General features: G+C 28.6%; 2 protein-coding genes and 1 non-coding gene across 3 annotated transcripts; all 3 read right to left on the bottom strand.

Moving 5' to 3' along the window:
• Window positions 1-582: 582 nt before the first annotated feature.
• LOC130969068 (uncharacterized) lies at window positions 583-7,187 on the bottom strand. Its single transcript, XM_057894644.1, has 11 exons — window positions 7,019-7,187; window positions 6,095-6,391; window positions 5,668-5,745; window positions 4,993-5,555; window positions 3,633-4,262; window positions 3,308-3,462; window positions 2,611-2,819; window positions 2,390-2,523; window positions 1,933-2,264; window positions 1,745-1,848; window positions 583-1,222 (listed from the first exon to the last, which is right to left on the bottom strand). Exons 2-11 carry the CDS (start codon window positions 6,372-6,374, stop codon window positions 1,152-1,154), a joined length of 2,556 nt encoding a protein of 851 aa, XP_057750627.1. The 5' UTR covers window positions 6,375-6,391; window positions 7,019-7,187; the 3' UTR covers window positions 583-1,151.
• Window positions 7,188-7,392: 205 nt separating this feature from the next.
• TRNAA-AGC (transfer RNA alanine (anticodon AGC)) lies at window positions 7,393-7,465 on the bottom strand. Its single transcript has one exon. It is a non-coding gene; the product is annotated as a tRNA-Ala (tRNA).
• A 192-nt stretch (window positions 7,466-7,657) lies between these two features.
• Window positions 7,658-15,402, bottom strand: LOC130970152 (protein NRT1/ PTR FAMILY 4.6-like). Its single transcript, XM_057896148.1, has 5 exons — window positions 15,283-15,402; window positions 14,915-15,026; window positions 14,576-14,793; window positions 9,378-9,803; window positions 7,658-9,140 (listed from the first exon to the last, which is right to left on the bottom strand). Exons 1-5 carry the CDS (start codon window positions 15,283-15,285, stop codon window positions 8,151-8,153), a joined length of 1,749 nt encoding a protein of 582 aa, XP_057752131.1. The 5' UTR covers window positions 15,286-15,402; the 3' UTR covers window positions 7,658-8,150.
• Window positions 15,403-26,537: the final 11,135 nt, after the last annotated feature.

Here is a 26,537-nt window from a genome sequence, read left to right as displayed (position 1 = left end):
TTTTAACACCTAAAGCTAAGGTTGTAGGTAGTAACTGGCATGCATACATATGACGGGAGGAACGAGTAAAAAGGGAACACATGTGACAGCTGACAACAAAGTTTGATTAATAGACTACTTGCGGATCCAAGGGATTGCCCCTTGACTTTAAGGACCAGCACTTGCCATAACCATTCACTTCCCTCTCTTCTCAGTTCTCACTACTTATAAATAAATTAATCATTCAGTTAGGGAGCAGTAGTTTGATGCTAACAGTGTTTTTTTTTTTTTTTTTTGACATGAGATACAAATTATTGTCTTAATAATTTATACCATGTCTTCCTTTATATATGCTGTCTCTAGATGAGTTGAACCCACACTGCAGCCGATCTTTGACTATCTTAATTTTTGGTATATTTAGAAATTTTATTTCTTAAATGCCTGATCAGACGAAATGATATATGCGGGCGGGGATCAGGAGTAAATATTAAATAAGGATATCTGATTTCTGTTTCCCTCGGTGCCAGGCTGCCAGCTTCCAACCAAAGTCATTAGAATTGAAAGTACAAACTCAATTTCAATTTAACCAATTCTAAGGGTATGGTTTGGGGTAAGAAAGCAAAAGAAAAAGGGCCATTAAGAGATTAATTTTGGGTGTTTCATAAATATCTGAGAGACTAGAGCCACACTTTTCACATAACCCATTCCCCTTATCTGCGACTTTGAAAAACTCGGATGCAAATGTAATCACGTCAATAATGTACATTAAATGGCTAAAAAGAGTAGGAAGCAATTCATGGGTACAAGGCTCTCACTGAAGACCAATTGAAACACACTCACTGCTCATTGCTTTCAACTCTCAAAAGACCAAATACGTACATCTTCACAAAAAAATAGATTTATCTATAAAGATTACATTCTTCCCCGTAAAGGGGTATGTAACAATAATCTATGTTAAGCTCGTGGTTTTAAAATACAATAAAAAGTGAAGCTCTATTTCTGAAACAAATGGACATGCCAATAACCACACTGCTACCCTATCCAACGATACCTTGGTGCCACGACTGTGTGTCGGCAGAGCAATTCTGAAAGCCGGGTAAGCAACCATCTCTATTTACTGCAAAGGTACTCAATAAATTGTACAATGATATTCAACCAACCGTAAGCCTCTCTTAAATAATGCCCTTGGAAATGCTGGAAGTTGCATTTATCTTCAGTGAGTGCTCAGGGATATAGGCAACACCTGTGGAGATTACAATGTGAGCCTATAAGAACTTGAGCAATATCATAGATGCATAAGCAGAATCATGATTGCCACTATTTGCATCGCTTTAAAACTTTATCCCGCTCAGGAATGACGCCGAATGCACAAAACAAACCATACCCGGTAGTAAAAGTGCTTATGATTCTCAGACATAAATAGAAACAGTGATCAATTGGTACATAAATGACCTAGAATAAAATGACACCAAATGAGCACATGGGGGGAAAGGTTTGCCAAAGCTAGGTGAAGGCAAAACAAGGCTGTAACATCTCGACTAAAAACTGCTGTCTGTAAAGTTCCAACTCTTTTTGCTACACCCATAACCGTGTGTGATTCTTCAAAATAACCATACGTCAAGCAGAGAAGAAAACAGAATTTTAGGCACCGATTCATTGTTCCATTGTCTCATAAACAAGTATTGACCTAATATTTCTTTAGGTAGAGCACAAAGCATGCAGTTAAGAGAGAAAAAGCACCATCCAAAAGTTTGGTTATCCATACCTTTTTCTTTGACATTAATTTGCAATGAGTCAAGCGTGATTATGCCATCAGTCAATGGAAGTAGCTCAAGCTTAATAGTTGCTGTGGATTGAGACGGTACACAACTGATGCAGCCAAACACATTGTAAAATAAATCAGCTTTAATTTTAAGGAGTTTACAGAATTAACAAAGAGGCCTGGATTATTACCCAAGTGGAACTCTACTCTGCAGCCATAAATGTGTACAACTCAGACCAGAACTAGGAATGACATCATTCATTGAAGATGACTGAGGTGCACCATGATTGCTTTGTTTCTCATTTTCTTTTACAAGAGGACTGAAGCTCTGTCCTTGGGTAACATTAGTATGCCTTTCAACATTCACCCTTCCCAAAAACTCAGTGAAACCAACAAATGGACTAATTGAACTAGTGGGTGAATTCAGTGAGACCACTGAAGGTGGTGAAGTAAATGAGGCTGGAGCAAGCACCGTCAAAGTTAAATCTTCAGATGTAAAATTTGAAGCTTGAAGAGTCAAGACCTGATAAAAGGCAATTAGGTAAATTCAATTGTAGCATCACTAGGAAAATATAAAAGCAAAATAAATATAGGCTCCAATGTACAGCCCCAAATTAAGACAATCTATAGCTAAAAACATATGTTGACCTGCACAGGAAGTGGGGAATTTCTTGCATAAGGTCCAGGAGACTCTCCTGACATCTCAGATGCAACAGAGATCAGTATATCCCTTGATGTACGTGGTCGCCAACTGGTTGGTTGCTTGAAGAATAATTGTGAAGCTGTATTAAGCACAAAACCAAAACAACTGCTTAACATCTTACTATTCATTAAAAAACATGACAACAAACCGTAGGTAAAAGATGTACCTGTATAATTACATCGACAAGATACCACAATTGCATATTGATCATCATTCAAAGCAGCCTTCCTTCGGTCAAGACTCTGAGATGAAGAATTTAATGATGATGCCGAGTTTCCAGAATGTGATTTTGACAATTGAGAATTTGTTTCATCCTGCATCTTAAGATTCTTCCAAGTTGCAGGTTTAAGAATAAAAGAATGCTCTTCCCCTCTCCTGTAAATAAAGATTCCTAATAAGAATTATTGAAGATTAGAGCTACCTACATCAACCAAACTCTGAAAGTCACCAACCATGTTTACTCTCTTCCCTTCATTTACCATGTAATAATAAGGCATGCATAGTCCCATGGCATTATCAGCTAATAGACAGTGACAGAAATTAACTGATGAGAATTTTTATTATGGTGGAGGTGGTGGTGGGGTGTGCGTGTGATTATTTAAGCAGTATTATTATATGGAACTAATGAAAATTTCATCCCTTCGGGTACAAAGTTTAGGGCCTTGCATGTCAATGATTTTGCTTCCTTAACTAATGTTGAATCCAAAGATATAATAATAGTTTGCACGCCATCACAATTAATCAATTCCCACTCTTTACCAGGGTAGCGATTCTCGAGCACAAGCATATTCAAACAGCAATATGCAGTGTGAGATCAGATTACCACCAATAGAAACATCAAGACATGCAATATGAACAACAACCTGAGGGCTAAATTTGGTAAAGAATGATCATGTCCAGCTTCAATACATGAAATTGGTAATGATGATGGTAGTCCACTTTTGGTAGCCTCATCAAAAACAATTGTTATGGCATCTATAAATATCACAATATCTGGAGCATCTGCAGGAGCAACATTCTGCAGAAGAACTTAAAATTAATACCAAAAAATAGAAAAACCAAACTCAATTTGCAGTACTACAAAGTATGGCAACGTTCATGAGAGAGAGAGAGAGAGAGAGAGAGAGAGAGAAAGAGAGAGAGAGAGAGATTCCAAAAAATTTGGTCCATTGACACCACAGTTCGAACCTTTATCTGAACGCACAAAAGATCATCTGTGTTGCAGTCGGCAGCAAAAGAATGAATCTCCACAGGTTGTATTATTTCAAGTTTCCTTCTCCACCTTCTTCCGGGTGTATAAATACCTTCTAATCCACAGCAAACAGAAAATCTTTCTCGCTCTAATGAGACTCCTCGAAAAGATAAAAGTTCTTCAACATCATTTTTTCTCCTTAACTTCTGAAATGAGATCTGATCCCAATCCTCCATGTCAAAGGCTGGCTTAGAACTAGCTGCCTTAACAGGAGCAACAGGTGGAATACTAGTATTTTGGGGTAATGATGACATGGAGTAACTTCTGAAATGGGCAAAGAATGACTGAGACCCAGCGGAAGCAGAATAATGGTGTCTGTGAGAAGCGCTTCCAGTTCCTGTACTTGAAGGTAACTTAGTAGGAGATAATGGTCGAGAAGGGGAGGAGTGAGTGTTATCTAATGGAAGTAACCACATCAACAGTTCACCACACTGATCCTGACTCATGTTAACTGAACTGCCCTGGTTCTGTGGAGACAATACATTATCCTGGTACTTTTCATATTGAAGGATTTCTATACAAGGGTCTCTAAGAAAATTAACACCCACATTCACCTGTAAAAGAACCTGGATCCTTCCAAACAGGAAAATAGAATCAGATCAGTAATCTAAGTCAGTGGGGCTGCCCATGCATAATTAGGGAAATTTTTGGTAGTGAATGCTAAAACTATATAATATTAGGTTGCAAGGAAGCATTTTCCGATCAACTGGATATGTTTCTGTGTCAGTTTCTTTGCTTCATTAGCATACAATGCCTCAGCACAATTTTATTCAAATACAGTAACACTAATACCATGTCATGATCCATGTAGCCGACCCACGTAGTGGGATAAAGCTTTGTTGTTGTTGTTGTTGTATAGTGACACTAATACATTTGTATTAAAAGTTAAAACTCTTCATAAGTTTTACAAACACAATGAGCAAACAAATTCAATGCCATATCTCATTTACTTAAAAAGCTATTCATAGACTAAACCCAAAAAAAATGTGTATTTGAATCCCAAAACCAAATTGTTTGGGCATAGAAGTAAAAAACTTTTCTCCAAACTATGATCGTGGCTTTCAACAAGCCGAACAACACAAAGTATATGTCTTAATGATTGTATATTGGAACAAGATTGCCAAGTTGTATACAGTGCAGATGACAAATTAGTGGGGGGGGGGGGGGGGGGGGGAGTGAATTATAAGACAAAGTCCCACACTTATTTGGGAAAAAGAAGAAATCCATGTCTGTTATTGCTAAATCTAAATCAAGAAAAATGCATGACGATAATTTTTGAAGTTTTATGGCACATACCACTATGTCTCCATTAGGGAGAGCAAAACACTTGACAGAATTTCTTGCCACACCACCAGAAATATTTGCATCAAAATTTCCTCTATCAACAATAGCACTAATAGAAGACGAGTCTTTTGCAGTCTCTCTAACTCCAATTGTTGAGGCCTTCAGATCATTGAATTCAGAGGAGCCGGACTTTTCTGAAGAACTTCGTTTGGACCATAATGGTTCATCATACTCCGATATCCTTACAAAGAAGTGAGAATTCTCAAATCTTTGCAACAACAATGCAGTTTGCCTTTTGTGAACCTCCATCCTTAAAAGGGATTCACCAGCAGAAACATCTGCCGGGTGATCAGCCTTTGGTTTCGACAGGCTTTCCTCTTTCTGCTCTTGACTACTGGAACTGATTTGCCCTTCTCCAGATCCTGAATTACTTCTGTCCTCAATGTTTCCATTTTGTTTCTCGGGGCTGTGACCTATGCCATTCTTACTCATCATTGCAGCAACTTTAAATGGAGTGATAATCTCTGTATCATGCTTACATGCAGACAAGCATGCCACGATTTGAACTTGCTCCCCTGAATTACAAGTAGAAAGTAAGGTCAGTCAACTTTCCACGAGTCCAGCAAACTGAATCACACATGAAACCAAAACTGAGATTCATGAATATATAGAATGAACATATCCTACCAGGAAAAAGAAATGAACGATCAAGAGAGTGCAGGGACTGTATATCCGACACGTCATTCCAGCTTTTAGGAAGTTCCTCTACAAAAAGACATAATAAATAAATAAATAAAAAGAAATAATTGAGAATTGGCCATATTATATTACAAATGGCCATAACATCACATATTGTGGAAGCTGAAATAAAATGTTCAATTAATTCTACCACTTTAAATTTAATATACTAATCCAGCTGCAGTTATAATTTTATTAATTTCATATGTATCTTATGAGCATGTCTATATAGCCAACAAAACTAACACACTATAGAATGGTACTACTCAACACGATTGCTAAGCTTGGATCTGGATCAAGAAACTATAACCATGTTCAAACCTCAGTTGCTAATTTAAGATCAAGAAGTAAAAGAGTATTGCTGTTGGAGACATACTGCATGGAATGGCAATCCATCCTTCTTCTTCAGAAACATCCACGTGCTTAGCAAGAATTGGCGTGTCCTTTCTTGAACCGTTACCAGACACATTGCCATTTTCACCATCAATTTCTCCATCAAACTCTTCAATTGTGGACAATCGTGAATATGGATCCTCAGAGTCAAGAGTCTCCGAAGAAGTCCCAGAAGTAGTCTGGGGAGTATCCGCCTGAGGCGACTCTGGAATTGGTGTCCGCTCCACATGCACATGTGAAGTAGACCGCATCAAGAAATTCATGGTGCCACCAACTTTATCTGCAAATTTAAAATACTAATATTGATAAGGACAAATCCAAAACCGACATATAACTTGACATTATAATCATCTCCAGATTTTGCACATAAATATACAATGCACCATGTCTAGCAAGGGTTTTTCCTTGGTTCGTGGCAACTAAAAACTTCCCTGAATTGTACTTCTATTATCAGAATGCTGAATTTCCACATCAGAGGATCATCCTAAACGTAAACACCAGATATTGATCCTTAGTAGCATTGTAAATTAATCAAATAAAAATAAAATTTCCCTTTGAGTTCACTCATTAGCTACTAGTAGCGACTTTCAATAATGCTATAAAAGCTAATAATTCAATTAAATGAAAAGAAACTGAATTAAACTACGGTGAAAAATTAGTAATAGAAGCACATAATAAGCAAGGTAAGAGAAGACACTGTTTGGTTGGACGATGCCAAATTCTAACGAAAACAACGACATAAATGAAAGATATATACGTCAGCTGAAGTAAGCGGCGACAAATTTAACATAAACGAAGAAAAATGGAAACAAAATTAATCAGCGATTGTGAAAATTGAAATTAAGTGAGTAAGAAGTGAAGGAAATGGGAAGGATCTGAGGTTGGAGGAAGAGAATGAGTTAGTTACCTTCAAACAGAAGAGGAGTGAGTGATCGATCACAGTTGCAGTTGCAGTTGCGGCTTCAGAGTACAATCGGAGAGAGCGATCTACTGAAAGCTCTCTCGCTCTTTCTCTCTCTCTATCTCTATTCTCTCCCTTTCTCTCTCTTAACTCTGTCGTAAATCTCGATCTGAATTTTCTGGTGAGGTGTAAAACGGCACAGTGCAAAAGAATTTTCCTTAAACCTCAATCCACTGGAACGCAGCGTTTCGTGGCTCTCTGTGTGTTTCGTTGACAGGCCGAAAACTTTTGGGCCAGTCATGGTTTGGGCTGGAACTCGATGGTAAGCTTTTTTAACCAAAAAAAAAATTCGAAACGGGAAAAAATGTAAAATGTAAAATTGGAGATGCGGGGTATCGATCCCCGTACCTCTCGCATGCTAAGCGAGCGCTCTACCATCTGAGCTACATCCCCGGACTTGATAGCATAATATATTTTATGCTATTATAAATTTTTATTAAGTATTTTATTTACAATTTTGACTTCTTTCAACTTTTTTTTTCCCCTCGTTGAACAACTTTTTTTTCTTTTCATTTTCAACAGCGAACAATATTCAATCAATTCATGTTGTATTTTTTTTTTCTCTATATCTACTATCAAATACAGTCACTAATCTTAATTCAATCAATTTAAGACATTACATTTATTTCTATCCTAATCATGCTCTTGGTCACTAAAGTGTATTGTCAACACATTATATGTAACATGAACGTGTTACCCTGGCGTAGAAGGTTTGGTTATTTTGCAACGATAAATATCTTCAGTTACCTTTTGCCGTTTTGAAATGGTTAGGCATGGGCCTAACTTCGCTTCAATAAGAAAGAACATTTGCATGTGAATCATTTGCTCTCGCACTATTCATAAATTCAAGGGACATGTTGATTACATTACGTGATGTAATACATCCATTTGATTCCTTTCCTCATTCCTCTCCCCTCTTTTTGTTAAGAACTAGGTCATAGGATACCTCTATTATATTTTAAGATATATTACTTGTATATACAATTACAGCCTAGAATGGCTTAACAGTTCTTACTTTGATTCATGGCATTGAAAAATGCACATTAACCATTTGTGAAAAGTCCCCATTTGTTATTTTTCATTCACTAGAAATCCCTCTCCCTCTATACTTGTACTTAATAGCCCAAACCAGGAAATGAAGGAAGTTCAACCCACTCAGCACACACATAAGCCAATAGAACCTCTCTAGATGATAGTGATTAAGGTTTGCCCCAGAAAGCCATGGTTTATGTGATGAGCTACCAGTGATACCATTAACTATTGAAACGATCACTGAACTCAAGTAGTACCCCATAGCCAAAGATGCCCAAGATAGTGATGTGGCCAATGATCTCATCTTAATTGGTGCTTCTGTGAAGAAGAATTCCAATAAACCCGCCAAGGTGAAAAGATCTGCAGAACCAAGGAATAAGTACTGAAATGCAATCCAAAAGAATGTTATTGGTAATCGCTTTGTTGCATCATCTGTTAGGCCTGAATTTGTTGCTACATTTTTCCTTTTCACTTCAACAATTGCTGCCACTGCCATTGCAATTATGGAGAGTACTAATCCAATTCCTACTCTTTGGAGGTGTGTTACTCCCATCTCTGTCTTGGTAGTTTTCCTTGCAAATGGAATTATTATGTGGTCATAAATTGGTGCTAGGATCATGATAAAGATCACTGGGAAAACCGGTAATGATGCCGGAGGAATATTTAGGGAACCAAGCTTTGTGTTCATCGTCGAAGCTTGCTCAATGGAGAATGTGTTTAGCTGAGCAAGGCAGCAATTAAGCATAATGGTGCATGCAAATATTGGAAGCATTTTGAGTACTATTTTGACATCTTCTACTTGCTGCACTGTGCATTGGATTGATGAGTGGATTGCTTTGTTCTGAGCTGCACTGTTGAGGAATTTGAGTGTGTTTGATGTGGTTTCATTCTCAGTTTCCTTGTTGCTTGCTTTTGCAGCATCTTCTTGTTCAATGTTATTCCCTGGGAGTGGATTTGAAGGACTTGAAGCCATGTTCACAATAGCATTGCTTGAATCCTTGAGGATGCAGCTACTAACTGAGGCGGCAATCAAAACCTGCTCAAATCAAAGGCATGTATTAGAGTTAGAAATTTATAATTTGAATACCTCTTCATTGAATGTCAATGTAGAACATTAATATGGGACATTATAGGAGTAGTATATTAAAACATACTCACATTTTTTTTTCTTTACCGATTCTATATTTTGTTTTAATTCTGTTAATATACTATTCAATCACATGATGATGCCTAAGACATTGTCCATTTCTATGATGCTTATATGATTGATTACCTTCAAAATGGTAGTAAGAGGACTTCCAAGAGGGATCTTGTTCCTATAAGTAGGAGAACCAGACAAGAAGACAGGGATAGACAGAAAAATGGTTATGGTAGATATTCCAAACCCCCATTGCCAACCTTTGTTGTCCTCAACCCACACTACAAAAGTAACTGCCACAAGGGCCCCACATGATAAACAGAACACAAAGTAGTTGAAGAAGGTTGATCTCTGCTTCCTCCCAGATGGGGTACTCTCATCAAATTGCTCAGCCCCATGTGCTGGCAATGACCCTTTTATCCCTCCAACACCAAGTGCCACTAGGTAGAGTCCAACAAAGAACATTGCTGCTTTTGCCCCGGTAACTTCCTCGCATGGGGTGGCGCCGCCGCATGGCTGCAGTGACGGCACTCGAGCTTGTATGGTGAGCACAACCAGTCCCTGCATAAATTCCAAAATCCTTTATTCTACAAATTGTCACAATGATTGGAGAGAATGATTATTTTTACTCTAGAGGAAAAAGTAAGTTGTTATCTTTATCATCAAAACTTGAATCTTATTATTAAAAAATTGATTAAATCAAATAGAAAAAGTGAAAAACTATAGTTGCATCTGCTAGTGTAGACTTTTTTCTACTTGAGATAAACTTACTTACCATTCAAGTAATTAAGAAAATAACTTTAGCTTTAAAACAGATCTACCTGAAGTCCTGTTCTTAACGTTTTTCTAATAAGGGGAAAAAACAAAAGCATTTCTCTATATTTGGTAGGGAACTCTAAAAACTGCAACAAAACAAATTAAAATATCTAGTGGCCGGTACCACTACAAACCAATTAAAATAGATGTTTTTCTGTCTTAATAACATTAGTGACACATGCCTTTTTTTCTTACTCTTAGTTCCCACCACGTTAGGTCAAGAAATGAAAGTTAGCCCAAGGAGTGATCAAATCACATAATGAGAATTGAGAGCCCTTGTCTCTACTAACATACATACCTAATAACAACGTTGCCAAAATATCAAAATTATGGTACTATTTTATGAAAGGTCAAGTTCAGTGGATAATTAATTAACACGATATCACAAAAGGAGGGTCCCAAAACCACGTGTTAATTGATCCCCAGCTAAATCCCCTGGACTGTAGTACAGACAAGGACTACTTAATTAGATTCCGATATACCGTTGATTAGTAAAATTATAGACTTTAATAATAAGAGGCTGATAGAATATACTTGTCTATATTATCATTTATCAGCTATATTGCATGGAATAATTCATTGAATCAGTAGACATATTCAAATGAATAGAATAAAAAACAATAACAAAATATGAAATTAGATGAGTATCATTTATTATTTAAAAAATGCTTTAAAAAACCTAAAAAGACTCATGAATAATACATTAAGTTGTAACATAATTCATGACATGACAGAATGACATATTATTTAATTCATATAGTTAATTTCACCTAATATATAGGACAAAATTATATTTTTGGCTGTATACTTTTCTCTTCAATAAGTAGGGTTATATACTTATATATTTGTCTTAACAATTAACACAATCTTTAAATGCGACGTATGATATGCATGCACATGTATATGTATGTTGCCGTTTTGAGTAAGGTATATCCTCATATATATAGTGTCCTAAATTCGTGATTGCAACTGGTGATGATAATGTGTATCAATTTATAAAGGCAATCAAGTACGTACGTGGTTTCATGAAAACTTCTTTTGACAAAACTATGTGCCAAACATTGCCATATTTAATTGCTAGCTGAACCTACCATACTGCCATTGAGCGAAACCATAAGTTCATGAAGATTTGAAGGAGAATCATGTTTCATTAATAAGGCTGGAGTTTCATTTCATCTAGCTATATACCATAAATAGTGGTGAAAATTTAAATGCAGTCAATTTTATGTGAAGTTAATATTTGAAAACCATTAAATAATTTGATTAAATTTTTATCTAATGATTCTCAACTATTAAATTTATGTGAAGTTGACTTCACCTGAATTTTTACCATAATAAAAACTTGTATACAAATGTGTATTATTTATAATTTAAAAAATATTAAATTTATAATTATTAATAATTATTTTATTTAATATTTTTTAATTATAAATTTTACATAAAGATAATTATATGCGAATTTTATAATCATGAATACTCCTAAAAAATATCATCATATAATGATCATGATGATAGGGACCACACGTGTTAAAGTGTTAGGCGCAGCACAAATTATAGCTAAAGAGATCTGTATTTGACTTGTGATATATGTACCAATGGGAAACTATATATGCCAATTCAATGATGATAACAACGTATAACTATTTCTCACCTCTCTTTATATTAATACTATGCACGTAAGATGTAACTCAACAAAGAAAAAGGTGTAGAATAAAGAAGCTTCTATCAAACTATGTTCATTCATATAATTAAGTGGTGAAAGTGAATTATTGATGATGGTGTTATTGGTGTGTAAATGATGGTTGACTATTTTGTGTTCAAACTATATGCAACCAACACCTTGAAAACTTATAACTAATTATATTGCGCAAATGAGCAAAATTCCTGTAATTGAAGTGCTACAATATAGTTTGTCAATAACTTTTTTTTTTGTCATTCTGTTGATTAACATTATTGTAGTATTGTTTTTGGGCTTTAGATATTTTAATACTAATATAATAATAAATCAGTCAATGATAATACAAAATATTTTATATTATCAAAAATAACTCCTTTTTAATGGATAACAAAAATTTTATTGTTATAATTTTTGTAAAAAAAATACAGAGGGTAAAAAATAATACAATCAGTATATATTAATAAACTATTAAGGCCCTATAAACCTTAACAAAAAGGGCTATTATTTAAGAACATATATATATATATATATATATATATATATATATATATATACGTTTCAATTAGAATAAAAAAAACTATAACATTGAATAGGAGTATTTTTTATATATATATTTTTAATTACTAGCTAGCTAGTTATTAGAAGTTATGAATGCTTTTTAATTTTTAAAGTATTGAACATTGATATCCATTTTTTAATTCTTGAATTAGTTTCCCAATATTACTTATTAAAACTCTCTAATATACTACAACATAAAAATATGTAAGACAATAATGTATGTTTCATTGTTTTGAATACATATTAAATTCAAAAAACATATAGTATCTCTCATTTTTAATATAATTGTCCAAATAAGTTGATCAAGTATTGCTTAATAAAGTAAAGTCCTTGGCACACAAAATTAAAATACTGTCGTGCGAGAATAAATAAGTCGGTCCAGTAGCCTTAATAAATTCCTCTTTCTGACTTTTTCTTCAAATCCCAACAGAAAGAAATATTATACGGAAAAGAGAAGCAAATTGTTAAAAAAAATTTATAATTAACTTTTGAATATATTATTAACATAATTTTTTATATAAATTATTATCCAAACAAGTTAATTGATTCAAGATATTATAAAATAATCCATAGCTAAAATACACTTTTTTATCCTTAAATTTTACTCATTTTTAAATCTTTCCGCTTACCTTTTACTTTTCTCAATTTGTTCTATCATGTTTTAAATTATTTTTAATTTAACTCCACGCTATCAAATTACCGAAAAAGATTGTAGGCAAACACTATCCCTGTCAAATCCAAGTGTATATACCATGTTAGCACAATTTATGACACGTCAATATTTTTCATCAGTTATTATGTTGGTAATAGAACCAAAATTGAAAATCATTTAATTTAAAATATAAGAATTAATTCGTGAATAGAAATGTCAAGGAGTTAATATTTTTATTAGTATTAATTAATATTTTAAGTCAATATTTTACTTTTTATACTATTAAAAATTTAAAGTTTAGAATTTAGCATAAAAATATTTTTGTAGTTAAATATGAATAAAAAAATAATAAATGTTGTCATGTTGCATTCATCAGTTGAGGATATATATACCTACTATTTTTCCTAAAACAAACAACACAACAAAATTCAACTAAAAAGGAAAAAAAATGAAAAATTCAGCCTACTACTTTATTTCATTACTATTATGTTGTCTCATATACTCCAATTACGCAAGGATTAGTAATGGCGTCCCCAACCAGCCATGTTGATTCTTTTGTTAGACGGTGGCCACACAAGAAATGTAAAAAATAGTATATATATATATATATATGTGTGTGTGTGTGTGTGTGTGTATATGGATATGTATATAACTATATATGTATATGTTGGCCCCCACTAGTAATAGCTCTCACACACACTTCTTTAGGGAGTTACAATCCAAGTCCAAGGCTAACATTGTACTAATGTGAAGAGAGAGAAATTAAAGTCACCCCTTACATCAACAACATGGCTTTTATTTTTATTAGGTTTATTTCTTTTCCCATTTGGTGGCTGAAGAGAAGAAGCTAGCGATGAGAAGAAAGAAATACACTGATTCTTGACTTGGTCCATAGGATCTTATTATTAGTTAGTGGGAGTGTTCACTCATGGATTTCATGAGGTTTTATATATCTATGACCCTAAGTTGGAGGGAGCCACCCAAATGCACCAAAAAGTGATGTAGAGAATCAAAAGGAGGGGATGGACAGGACATATATATTTGTTGTGTTTTATTTATTATATTTTCAAAAAAAAAGCATATATATGATTTGTTTGATGTTTCAATTCTATGATGGGGATTTGGTTGCACAGTTTTGATGCAACCCCACTTTGCAACTTGTGTTTACAACTTGCACAAAATTGACTCTCATTCTCTTTACTTCAAAGTTCAAGCACATCATGGATTTGAAGGAGCTAGGATCCTTGTTCCTTAAAAAATTCGAATATATATAGATATATACACACACATAATTTTCATGACACTTTTGTAAATTAAAATTAAAATTATAAATTTTTATTATTCGAAGACTAAAAAGAGAAAATTTAGGATATAGCAGGCAGCATCAATTTTAGCTTGGTAATCAAGGTTAAAAAAAATTAAATTACTAATAATATAATAAAAAAATAAGAGTAAGAAATAAAAAGGAAGTAGAAACTTAGATCCAGTCGACTTCAGGTGAAGTTAAATGATTTGACTTATTTGTCTAAATTTTCATTTAACAAAAATTCACTTTACGTGAAATCCACCTGACCTGAGTTTTCACCTAAAAAGAATAAGAATAAAAAAGAAGCAGAAGCGAATTGATACCAGGAATTCGATGAGTGCGCTAACGAGGTAGACGTGATAAGTGGTGAAGAAGGCGTCGGAGAAGAATCCTCCGACAAGGGCGAGGAGGAAGGCCGTTCCCATGAAATTGGTGACGTTGATAGCGGATTCGGAAGGCGAGAAGTGCATGAACTTGCCCATATACACAACTATATTGCTTGCATTTGCCAAAAACGCCAGGTTCTCCATCACCTCCACCACTTTTCATACATATGCACATGATGTAACCATCTCAATCAGTGCCAAAAATACTATATTATTATTATTATTATTATTTAAAAAAAAAAAAAGAAAAGCTATGAGATTTAATTTGAGACGGACCAAGAACAAACAAGGCGGCAACCATGCCACCATGGCGGCCTCTCAGAGCCGGCTTGTTCCTCCAATCCACATAGCCTTCCCATCTTCTGCTTACTTGCTGATCTTCCAATTCCTGCAATAATAATATATCCTCATTTAATTTTATATATTTTCGAGCACTATATTATAATAATAATATTAAAGAAAAAGTTTTAAGTGTATCGAAAATTCGGTTTTTTTTTTGGTAATTTTAACTGTTATGATTGAAATCAACTGCTAAAACTCTTTCAATGTTATGAGAGGAGAAAGTGTTTGAGAGAGAGGGGGAAATTAAAGTGCGAAAAAGATGAATATAGAAGATGAAGGAAGAGGATGGGAATCGAACCCACCATGGTGATGGTAGTGTGTGTGAGAAGCTGATGAGGGAGGAAAGGTGTGAGAGGAGATTTATAGAGTGCGGGGAAGCAGGGAAGAACGATCAAGCAAGGCTCCAATTTGGGCAAAATGGTCTATAAACTATGCATCATTATTTCTATGATTCTATCTCACTCTTATATTATTACTTTTCTACATTTATTATGGTCAATAGCTCTAGCCCACTATTAATATTTTCTTTTTTCCATTTTTATGGTATTTTTTAATTTGTCTAGCCAAAAATTTATTTGTTACATATCAAAATTTTATTTAAGAATTTGTTGTTATACAGTGACAAATTACTAGATACACAAGACGGTATTTAATTATCTGATATTTATTTAAATAAATTAGTAAATTAATTATTACATCAAAATAAGTTGGTTAACTTACAGGTAATTACTAGTTACTATAATTCCTATTCTATAAAAGATGGTTGAATATTATTTTAGTTAGTTAGGTGGCTGGGTTGGAGGAAAAAAAAATAGCCAAATTTTTAAAAGAAAAATATTTTGAATATCATGATATGTTTAAAATATTTTCAAGATATGAATATGTTGAATATTAATCTATGGCATAAAGTGATGATGTCATTGGGTTCTCGTTCATGTAAATTATTCACTTGCTACACATATATATATATATATATATATATATATATATATATATATATATATGTCAAAAAGGAATATTACACTAAGTTATTTGGTTTCATAGATGAATTTTGTTTTGTCATAATTTTTTTTTTTTACTTTTCAGTAGACACAAAACGTGATTAACGTTTTTATTACAAAAAAATTAAAATTTAAAAATTGCTAAACGTCATTGCCGTTTTATTTTTTATATTTATTATTTATATTTTTAAAAATTATTAAAATAAAAATATTATATCGTCATTTTATTTTTTTTATTATGAAAATAGAAAACAACATCGTCGTTTTTTATTATAAAAATAAAAAACAACATCGTCAGTATAACACATAAAGAATCACTTTTAAAGATATATAATACTCGTCTGAATCTAATATTAAAAAGTTAAAATCTCAGGACTTTACATTACTTCGAATTTAATTTATATATATAATCTAAAAACTTTTATATAGCTATCTAATCATATATTATCATATTAATTAAAATAATTAACTTTAACCAAATTTAATATTCAAAAATTATTTATTTAAAAATATAAATTTAATTAAATAATTATATGAAATTTTTTTATTCTTCTCAATACATTAAAATTGAATTCTACTTTTAATTTTAAACTTTTTAATAATTCTACAATACATTGAGTCAAATTAAGGTGATAAAAAAAAAACTGAAGGAATTGAAGTGTATAATAAGAAACAATGATATCAACACAATAGATTCACCATTTTCTTTATCTTTTTTAAATAATTAATATATATATATATATATATATATATATATATATATATATATATATAGCTACTTCGTATTTTAAAAAAATATATTGTCAATAATCAACCTATGTGTATATATAGATATAATTGATATATATGCTCTTATTTAATACATTGATCTTCACGTACTAGAAAATATTAATCTATCTGAAATCCGAATATATATTATTTAATTTATTTTATATATAAATACAATTAGAGATCTCATTAACGATTTTCCATTAATTTTATTTCAAAGTTATTGCCTTTGTAACATTTTGTTTATAAATCGACTCTTAATAGAAGAGTAATTTAACAAAAATGTTAACACAAAATCTCCTTCTTCTTTTTCTTTTACTATTTAACAAATTTGCATTTGTTCCTAATAAAAGTACTATGTATGTACATCTGGAATGTCATATATACCAGCTTTCAGCCGTGTGATTTGATGGCAATATAATTAAAAAAATATATATTAGAACCAACCTTTAGTTAGTCAACTTTAGTATTTATGATTAAAAGTTAATAATTTAAATTTTAGAATTTAAAAAATAAAATAATTTTAAAAAATTATCTAATATTGACCAAAATAAATTAATTATCTAATATTGCTCTTTTAAATAAAATAAAATATACTTTTATCCCTTAAATTTGTCAAAAAAAATATTTTATTTTTGAAGTTTTCAATTTACATCAAATATATCATTTTATTTAATATTTTAAAAAGTTTAAAAATAATATAACAATAATTTTATAAGAATAACCTTCAATACAAATAAATCACACATAGTTCTATTACGGACTCTTAATTATCAAGTATTATTATTGAATTGTTATTAAATTTTTTGAAAATTTGATTGGCAGTGATACAATTGAAACAAAATAAAAAAAATTTGAATAAAATTAAAATAAAATAAAATTTAGAGATATTTTTTAAAAAAATTATATATATTATCATTTTAAAAATCATAAAAATAAATAATTTGTATTTTAGTCGTAAATGGCAAGGATGTCGACAAAAAGAATCAATATCGTTCTTATGTCAGTATCTTATAATTCTCACTCAATATCACTACAAGAAAAAATTACTGATAGTTTATTTTATTTTAACCATAATAAAAATAGTAGCACATTTACCAAAAGTTATACATTAGCTGTGTTATATGTTGTTACAAAATGATTTTAGAGATAATTATAACATTCGTCAATAAAAAATTTTTAGTAGTCACAAATCTTATATAATTTGTCACTATAATATATAGCATAATAACAAATATATATATATATATATATATAATTTTCATTTAAATAAATCAACTAAAAGAAACACTAGTCATAATATTGTCACTAAAAGTTTATTATTACAAATAATTTTCTAATCTGATCAAATAAATTTCTTTGTGTCGGATTATTTTCTATAATATTTGATTTGCACGTAGTTGCAAGAATTTGTAGCATTAGAAGAATTTGCACAAGTTAGAGCATGTTTTGATCAAATTTGTTGATATGTCATATCAAAACAATTTGGAAATTAACCCTTCTATATCACCTATGACAATTAACCCTTCTATTTATTGAAAAAATATGTAAATTTCTTGTATATCTACTACTGTATAATAGGAATTTAAAAGGATTTGGTGTTTAAATTTGTTATAAAAAATTTCTTTAACATATAATTTATAAAAAAATATATGTTACTTTGAGTAAAATAAATATGTTTTTCAAATATAAAATATTTTTATTTAATTTTAAACCTATTTAGATATATTAAAAAAAACTTTTATTATAAAAATAAGTTATTTATTTTTTCTAAAAACTAACAATAATTATAGTTTCTAAAAAAATGATCTTTCTAGTACTTTTTATTTTTACTATTAAAATTTTGTGAAACACATTAAACAATATAAAAAGATCCTTTTTTATTATGTTTTTTAACAATTTAATAATACTTAAATAAATTATTTATTTATTAAAAAAATTAAAAAATCAATCCAAACTGATTTTAATATAAATAAAATAGTATATTCCTTTAAATAAATACCTAGGTATCGTAAAAGCTTTATCTCTTTATCCCTTTTTTTTGGGTTTAGCTAACATATATTGTAACTTTGTAAGAGTACATGATAAAGCTTGTTATTAGTAAAAAATTTATTAAAAATATTTAAAATTTTGTACTAATGGTAAGTTCACATGTTAGCTAAATTTGTTTTTTCACAATAATATAACATGAACCTTTATTAAAACTCTATTTTAATTAAAGGTTTATTTATCATGTGTTCTAAGAATATAGGTTAAAATTATAAAATAAAAATATTTTTATTAGAAATATAACAAAACTAAGTTTTCAATACATTTGTTTTGTATCTATTAAATAAAAATATTTAAAATCTTTTACTAATAGTAAACTTATCATGTGTCCTTAGAATACATATTAGTTGAACCCTTTAATTAAGAGTAAATAGTTAAATTAGTCATGTTAGTCTTTCTATAAATTTTTTTATTGATGGTATCAAAAATTGTTAATGTGACACATTAAGTAATACTACAACACACTCCAAGAAGTCTTAATTGACTATTAACATAATAAATTTATAAAATTAGATCAAATCAAAATCTAATTAAAGAAAAAACTTGAGGTATTAGAATCTCTCAATTTAAAGTTGATTTAATATAATTTTATAAATTAATTATGTTAATAGTCAATTAAAATTATTAGGTGTGTATTGTAATGTTATCTAACGTATCATATCAACAAATTTTGATATTATTAATAATGAAAATGGTGAAAAAACTAACAAAACTAATTTAAAATATTTAAATAACAAATTTAATTAAAAAATTTTATTAAAAACTAATTTAAAAAATAAATAATCTTTTCAAAAGACTAATTTGAGCATTTATTCTTTTAATTAGACCTTTCAGAATTCTCTTACTTCCTTCAATAGCATTAATTTTGATGTCTCATATCATTCAAGAAGCAAAACCAACCTTTTAGAATTCTCTTACTTCCTTCAATAGCATTAATTTTGAGGTCTTATGTCATTCAAGAAGCAAAACCAAACCACCGTCCAAGTTCATAGTGCTTATTATATACATGTACAGTTTAATTTTAATATACTACTATAGTGTATCATATTTTATATCATTGTCTAATTATATCTATTTTATATCTTAAAAATATATATTTTAAAATTGAAAACTTTTATTAAAATAAAAAAATTAATTTTTCAACATATTTATTAAAAAATTTAAAATATTTCACGAATAATAAATTTGATATATATTTTGAAAACACATATTAACTATATATATGTATGCATGTGCGCGTGCGTGCACACGTATGTCTGAACCAACATCAAAATACTGGGATCTGAATTTATGATTTATACCAACATTTTTTTTAAATTATATTAGCGGTAAAAATTCACATATATAAAAGTAGTAGAATATATATATACTTTTTATGTAAAGATATTATAACAAAGATAAAAGTGTAGAATTTTAGATAGGACATAGATTTAGGAGTAATAAAGATGTTCTCATAAGAGTGAAAAACTACAACATTTAGAAAAACACTGAATAAAGAATTTTAGAATTTGATAGACTAAAATATTATTGTCGATGTAAGCATTTTTTTTTTTTTTGGTGTGCATGGAATCTTGTGTATTAACACTTTAGCCAAATCTAAATTATGATAAAATGTCATTCTTTACAATTTACAAAAATCAACAAATAAATATTGATTCTGTTATATATTAAATGATATGATTTATGAGTAATTTTGTATGGAGGTCCATAAATTTAAAGAACCACATACTTAATTAGTACCAATCATATTTTAAGAATATATTCAGTTGAATAATAGTCTGATTTATATTATGATCTTACTAATTATACATGCCAGTTTCTCAATTTTTATCTCAGTATTGTAAAGTATAATATAACAGAGTTTTTATTTTAAGTCATCATATCAAATGGCGTAGACGACAAAACAAAAGATGATGCTCAAATTTATAGTGATTAAAAAGAAGAGCTGTATAACAAAATTCTTGTTACAGATTTTACAACAATGCCTCCAATTATTGTTTCTTATTACAACGAGAACAATGTGTTGATAACTAAATTATAAAAGTTAATAACCTTATCTAATAACTCATAAATTTCTAGTATTTAATGTAATTAAATATTAGAATTAAGCTGTTAAATAAGTTCATTAAAAAGATATTAATGGTCTTTTAACTAATATAATAACATCTAAATTTAACTAAAAAAATATCTAAATTTAAAAAATTAATTAATCATTTTTTAATGTTCTCTATTAATTAGTGGTCTTTTAGCTAATTAAATAATTTAATTAAAAGATATTTTATGTTGTAAATATACTCATATAACGACATTAATTAATAATATCCTAACATAATTAAGTATTATGATAAAAAAATATTTAAAAAATAATATAGTATATTTCTGTTAATTTTAAAAATATAATTAATATAATTAAAATTTTAGAGAGTATTTTAATATATACTATTAATCTCAATGCCTATTTTAAAGTTTAATTTAACGGACAGAGTAATATTTAAAATTTTAAATACAACCACATCAGCGTTTTCCTAAATCCTATTCATCCCAAGCCATTTAATCCTTATATATTAAATACATCACACTCAGGAGGGTATGGTTTATAATATAATTTTATGGTTTTTTATAATGAATACTTTTCATAAAGACATTAATTTATCGGGTAAAGTACTATATATTTTGATTTCCAACGTTTGAATTGGATTTTAATTTTGGTCTTTAATATTTTAAATATTTTGTTTCAATCTCAAAAAATTTTAAATAAATATAATGTGATCTTACAATTAAAATTGACAATAATAGTTAACGAAATGAGTGTTATGGACGTTAATAACATTACTAATTAAGTCATATATTTTTGTTACAATAGAAAAATATAATCAAAATTTTTTTGTAACACTTTTTTTTTCTCAATTTTCTTGTTGTATAAAACTCTAAATCCTAACAATTAATTATTAATGCTTCAAAATTAAAAGAAAAACTTTTATATTAATGATCGTTGGTTCATCGATTTTACTTACATACTGAAATTGAATGTTATTTATTCTTTAATATGCGAATTGTTTGTGTCAAATTTAATAGTGAGACAACATTATTAAACTCGCTTAAAACTGTTTTTAGATAAAAATAAGACGTTTAAAAATTTTTGGAACTAAAATAAAATGTTTGAAACGTTAGGAACCAAACTAAGATTCATCTCAAACGTTAAGGACCAAAATAATTCTTTACCCTAATTTATTTTACTTTCTCAAATTTGTTGACAATATATTTTTCTGTAAAATTAAATATATGTTATAAAAAATACTTTTGTTTTTTCAAACTAAAAAAGCTCATTGTTAAATATATGTACATATATAAAGAAGCTTTTCATCTTTATTTTAAACATTTCTATTTTAATCACTGTTATTAATTTATTTTATTAAATTCTGATGTATTATTTTAAATATAACGTTCAATGTTGATGATGTGACAAAATACATCACAATACATTTAATCTTGTAGGTCAGCACTACTAGTCTTGCCGAAAGTGATATAGAGTAGAACTGGGGTCAACATAACACACCTCATCATTTGACAGAATAAAATGATAAAAAATATTAAGGATCAATATTTTTTATTAATTTGGTTAATATTTAAATTTATATTATTAAAAAATAGAATTTAAAATTCAATATTTAAAATATATATATTATTAAATATTGGCTAAAAATAATAAATTTTGTTGATTATGTATAAGTATTACTCTAAAATGATATTGATATCTTTTCAAGTAAAATAACAAATTTGTAAAATACATTACGGAATTACGTTACATACACTAATTCTGCAAACGAAATTCATGGAGTAAAAGAGGGAAAAATGATGAACTAACGAGAAATTAATATTTATTGGATTCGCAGTAGAAGTAGGTTGACAATATTTTGAGTAAGTAATTAAAATAGCTTCTTAAATTGTATTTCTTAAATAGTCTACTCTTAAATTTTTACTCAGTTGAATCAATTTCTAAAATTTTCAACCTCATCTTTTTTGTCCACATACACTATCTTATCTTCGCTCATTACGATTTTTTTTTTCTTTTGCACTGGTTGTAGATTTTTTTAATTTTCACTAATAAAAAAGCATAATTGCAGAATTCTTTATTCATAAACATTTTTCTTGTTGATTTATTGTTTTTATTTGCTTTTTAGGGTGAAAACTCAGGTGCAGTCGACTTCACGTAAAGTTGATAGCTAAGAGTCGTTAGATGAAAATTTAGTCAAATTAGTCAAATCATCTAACGACTTCCAGCTATCAACTTTACATGAAGTCAACTGCACATGAGTTTCCAGCATTTTTCTTTTCTTCAATTGCATCCCCCCCCCCCCCCAACTTTTTTTTTCTTTTTCAGTTTTCCCTTTTCTTCAATTGTGCATTGCTTTTTCTACCCTTCATTTCGTTTTCTATTTGATTAAATGACTACACTTTAGAAAAATTAAAACAATATATAGGCTTTAACTTAAAAAAATGTGTTGGTTTTAAAATGTTTACAATTTACAAAAAAAATAAAAAATCACGAATAAGTGAAAATATAAACGGCGTGGATGGAGAACTGGACAGGGACAAACGTGCATGATTGCTATATAAAAAAATTTGAAAAATCATTTAGACTAAAAGGATAAAATTTTTAAAAGAACATCTTTACTATTATAAGGTTTTTACTTTTTAACATGTCTCTTAATTTTATTTTGTTATTTATTGCATGCATGCATACAACAAAATTAGCATTAAATTGCATGCAATGAATTCATTCATCAAGTGACCCGTCAACTGATTGAGAATATGTCCCCATTCCATGTCATTATTGTTGAACACGCTAAGCTACTAATACTAGATAGTTTATGATTTATGATGCACCTTCAGGATTTATTTTATTTAAATTATTAAGAAATATATAAACTGTAAAAGATTTAGATATATGTAATGTGTGATATTTTGGATACTATTCGATTTAAGTAGTTAGAGAACATGCTAAAATATTGACGTATTAAATTATTTTGATTTAATTAATTAGTACACATATTAGGGTTGTTGGATTTAATTAGTTAGAAATTAGAATACCATTAGTTAGAAGATATCAGAATATTAAAAATTTATATAAAATTCTATTTTTTAATGAATATATCAGGTATCGATACGAATTAATGTGATGTATCTTTGTTAATTGAACACTTAAATAAAAATGTTTATTTTATCTTTTGTTAAAGATATTTTTGTGTTGTATTTTAATTAGTTTTTGTATAATTTATTCAGTATTCTTCATTACATATTATTAAATTTTTAAATTTTTTTTCAAAAATAATGAAAAATATTTAGATTGGATTAAAACCAAAAAAATAATAAATTAACTATTAGATTTTTTTCTAAAATTATTTATATAAAAAAATATGTCACACTCGTCTATATATATATATATATATATATATATATATATATATATATATATATATATATATATAGGTGAATGCTACCCAACCCCCTCTAAAATAACATGTAAGTTACCCTTCATTATGTGTCACATTGTAATTGGTTCTTATCTTAACCATAGTTGGGTTATTTTATAATTTATTATTCTTAAAATATCAAAGCTCCACTCCCGTTAATTGAAGCACATTCCACTCCTCCATTCTTTGTTTATCACTTCATCACCTGGATTTGGTCCTTCCAAGCACCGTCGCGTTCGTGACAAAAAGCGCTAACGTTATCGCCATGCCCTCCCACACAACCTCTCTTCCCAGTATAGTATAGCCAGTACCTCTTTTTAGCGTGAATCACTGCTTACCCACGTAATTAATGGTTAATTTGGTTATTAAATTTTTTTATTAAAAAATATATCTTTATTTAATTACGTGATGGAACATATTTATATGTAAAATATAATATAATAAAATAAAGTTATTCAAAATATTTAAAAGTATAATTAAAATCATGAACATACAAATATAATAATAAAATTTGTACTCCAAAAAATAAATATTTTTTTATCATACATATATTATTTAAAAATAATATATTATTAAAATTAATAACAGAAATTTAAATGATAAAATTCAAATTTTTACCGTATTTTTTATAGTATTTTATTTTTAATTTTAATTTATTAGTACTTTATTATTTAATTAATAATTAAACAAATTTTTTTATGAAAAATTATTTTTTATATTATATTAGAGAAGAGACCAATATAACAGTTTAAAAAATAAATTGTATAAATATTTAAGAGATAAATATGAAATACATACCTAAGTAATGTTTAGTTTGGTTATAATTTTTTTAATAAAATAAATCTTTATTTAATTACACGATAGAACATATATTCATATGTAAAATATAATATAATAACTCTATTTAGAGTACTTAAAAGTATAATTAAAATCAGAAAAATATATTTTTTATTGTACATAAATTATTTTAAAAATAATAAATGGTTAAAATTAATAACACAAATTTAAATGATAAAATCTAACTTCTTACAAGTATTTTTATAATATTTTTATTCTTTTAATTTTAATTTATTCGTACTTTATTATTTAATTAATAATTAAATAAATTATCTTCATGATAAATTATTTTTGTATTATCTTAAAGAAGAGACCAATATAACAGTCTAAAAATAATGTAAAAATAATTTAAAAAAAATAGATAATATTAAAATTTTTAAATACAAAAGTAAATTATATAGATAGATATTTAAGAGAAAAATATGAAATACATGCCTAAAATAAATAAAACAGACAAAAATAATTCTCCATTTTTCAATAGTACTCCCATTTTGTCTGTTTTATTTATTTTAGGTATGTATTTCATATTTATCTCTTAAATATTTATATAATTTATTTTTTAAACTGCTATATTGGTCTCTTCTCTAATATAATACAAAAATAATTTTTCATAAAAATAATTTGTTTAATTTTAATTAAATAATAAAGTACTAATAAATTATAAATTAAAAAATAAAAATACTATAAAAAATACGGTAAGAAAGTTAAATTTATTATTTTAAATTTCTGTTATTAATTTTAATAATATATTTATTTTTAAAAAATATATGTATGATAAAAAATATGTTTATTTGTTTGGAGTACAAATTTTATTATATTTGTATGTTCGTAATTTTAATTAAACTTTTAAATACTTTGAATAGATTTATTTTATTATATTATATTTTACATATAAATATATGTTCCGTCACGTAATTAAATAAAGATATTTTTTAATAAAAAAATTTAATAACTAAAATTAACCATTAATTAGAGGTTGTGTGGGAAGACAGTAGATGGCGATGACGTTGGTGCTTCTTGTCACGAACGCAACGGTGCTTGGAAGGACCGAATCTAGGTGATGAAGTGATGAACAAAAATGGAGGAGTGGAATGTGCTTCAATTAACGGAGTGGAGCTTTGATATTTTAAGAATAATAAATTATAAAATAACTCAACTATGGTTAAGATAAGGACCAATTACAATGTGACACATAATGAAGGGTAATTTACATGTTATTTTAGAGGGGGTTGGATAGCATTTACCATATATATATATATATATATATATATATATATATATATATATATATATATATATATATTTTAAAGTAAAATTTATCATATGAGTTATATCAATAACAAACTCAGGCCTCTTAAAATTTTTATAAATAAAAAATAACTAATTTATATTCGTACGATATATAAAATAATTACTATGTTATTATTA

This window comes from Arachis stenosperma, chromosome 3, assembly GCF_014773155.1.
Source record: "Arachis stenosperma cultivar V10309 chromosome 3, arast.V10309.gnm1.PFL2, whole genome shotgun sequence".
Taxonomy (NCBI): domain Eukaryota; kingdom Viridiplantae; phylum Streptophyta; class Magnoliopsida; order Fabales; family Fabaceae; genus Arachis; species Arachis stenosperma.
Note: the sequence above shows the minus strand (reverse complement) of the source record. Positions and strands in the feature narration are given on the sequence as shown.